Source organism: Micropterus dolomieu, unplaced genomic scaffold (assembly GCF_021292245.1).
Source record: "Micropterus dolomieu isolate WLL.071019.BEF.003 ecotype Adirondacks unplaced genomic scaffold, ASM2129224v1 contig_9565, whole genome shotgun sequence".
Taxonomy (NCBI): domain Eukaryota; kingdom Metazoa; phylum Chordata; class Actinopteri; order Centrarchiformes; family Centrarchidae; genus Micropterus; species Micropterus dolomieu.
Genome location: NW_025738551.1, coordinates 2,115 through 3,381, shown reverse-complemented (window position 1 = coordinate 3,381; position 1,267 = coordinate 2,115). Strand labels below are relative to the sequence as shown.

General features: G+C 33.9%; 1 protein-coding gene across 1 annotated transcript; it reads left to right on the top strand.

The window, feature by feature from the left end:
* Positions 1-126: 126 nt before the first annotated feature.
* LOC123965384 (putative gustatory receptor clone PTE01) lies at positions 127-1,056 on the top strand. The gene has a single exon (XM_046041913.1). The coding sequence runs from the start codon at positions 130-132 to the stop codon at positions 1,054-1,056; it is 927 nt and encodes a 308-aa protein (XP_045897869.1). The 5' UTR covers positions 127-129.
* Positions 1,057-1,267: the final 211 nt, after the last annotated feature.

The following is a 1,267-nucleotide window of genomic DNA, read 5'->3' as shown; positions in this document are numbered from 1 at the left end:
GTAATCTGTGTATTAATGGATTTTAAAGGAGGAATCTTATGTCTCCCTCTCATGTGATCTCTGTTACTGAGCGTATTAAAATAGTTATTTCAGATTTAGAATGATATACAAAGATGTTTAATTATGAATATGATTGATAATGAAACCGTAATAACTATGTTTACTCTGTCAGGATTAAATGGCACAGCAAACTACAGAGTTGCTCTCTTTGCTCTCACTTTATTGTCTTACAGTGTGATTTGGCTGTTAAATTTGACCATTATTGTGACAATCATTGTGAACAAAAACCTTCATGAACCCATGTACATCTTCCTCTGTAATCTGTGCATCAATGGACTTTATGGGACATCAGGCTTTTACCCCAAATTCCTCAATGATCTTCTATCTACCACTCATGTCATCTCTTATGCTGGATGCCTTCTGCAGGGTTTTGTGTTGCACTCTTCAGTTTGTGCTGATTTCTCTCTTCTAGCTCTTATGGCCTATGACAGATATGTGGCTATATGTCGACCTCTGGTTTACCACTCTATGATGTCTAAACAAAGAGTTTGTGTATTTGTGTTTTTTGCTTGGTTTCTACCCCTTTACTTGATGTTCATGAGCACAGTAACAACATCTACATCAAGGTTATGTGGCTCACACATCCCAAAGATCTACTGTGTTAATTATTTCATTGGGAAACTAGCTTGTACTGTCTCCATAACAAACAATGTCATTCCAGCTTTTAATTATATTTTTTATTTTTGCCATTTTATTTTTATTTTTTGGTCTTATGTATATCTGATCTCAACATGCCTAACATCCAAAGAGAACAGGACAAAGTTTATGCAGACATGTCTTCCACATTTGTTCTGTTTACTTACTTTAAGTGTGTGTGTTCTTTTTGATTTGTTGTACATGCGATTTGGCTCAGAAACGTTACCACAAAGTGCCCAGAATTTTATGGCAATAGAATTTATTTTTTTCCCTCCAATTATCAATCCCCTCATATATGGTTTCAAACTGACACAAATAAGAAATAGAATTATACAGTTTTTGTGTGGTAAACGTCTTTAGACTAGTACATTGTTATCTAGTGTTTGTGTGTTTTTTGTAGTTATGTCCATTTGTGCAATCACAAAATGTATATCATAATCTTCAACACACGTATGTATTTTAATCTCACATAAAAGTTATTTTGAAGCTTTTTATGGTCTGAAACACAGAAATCTGAAAGTGTCATTACTGATAAAGAATTCAGTGTCTTACTATATGAGAGTGTCAAGCA

What these genes read in the sequence shown, in the direction of transcription:
- LOC123965384 (XM_046041913.1), top strand. Translation starts at nt 130, where the DNA reads ATGATTGATAATGAAACCGTAATAACTATGTTTACTCTGTCAGGATTA.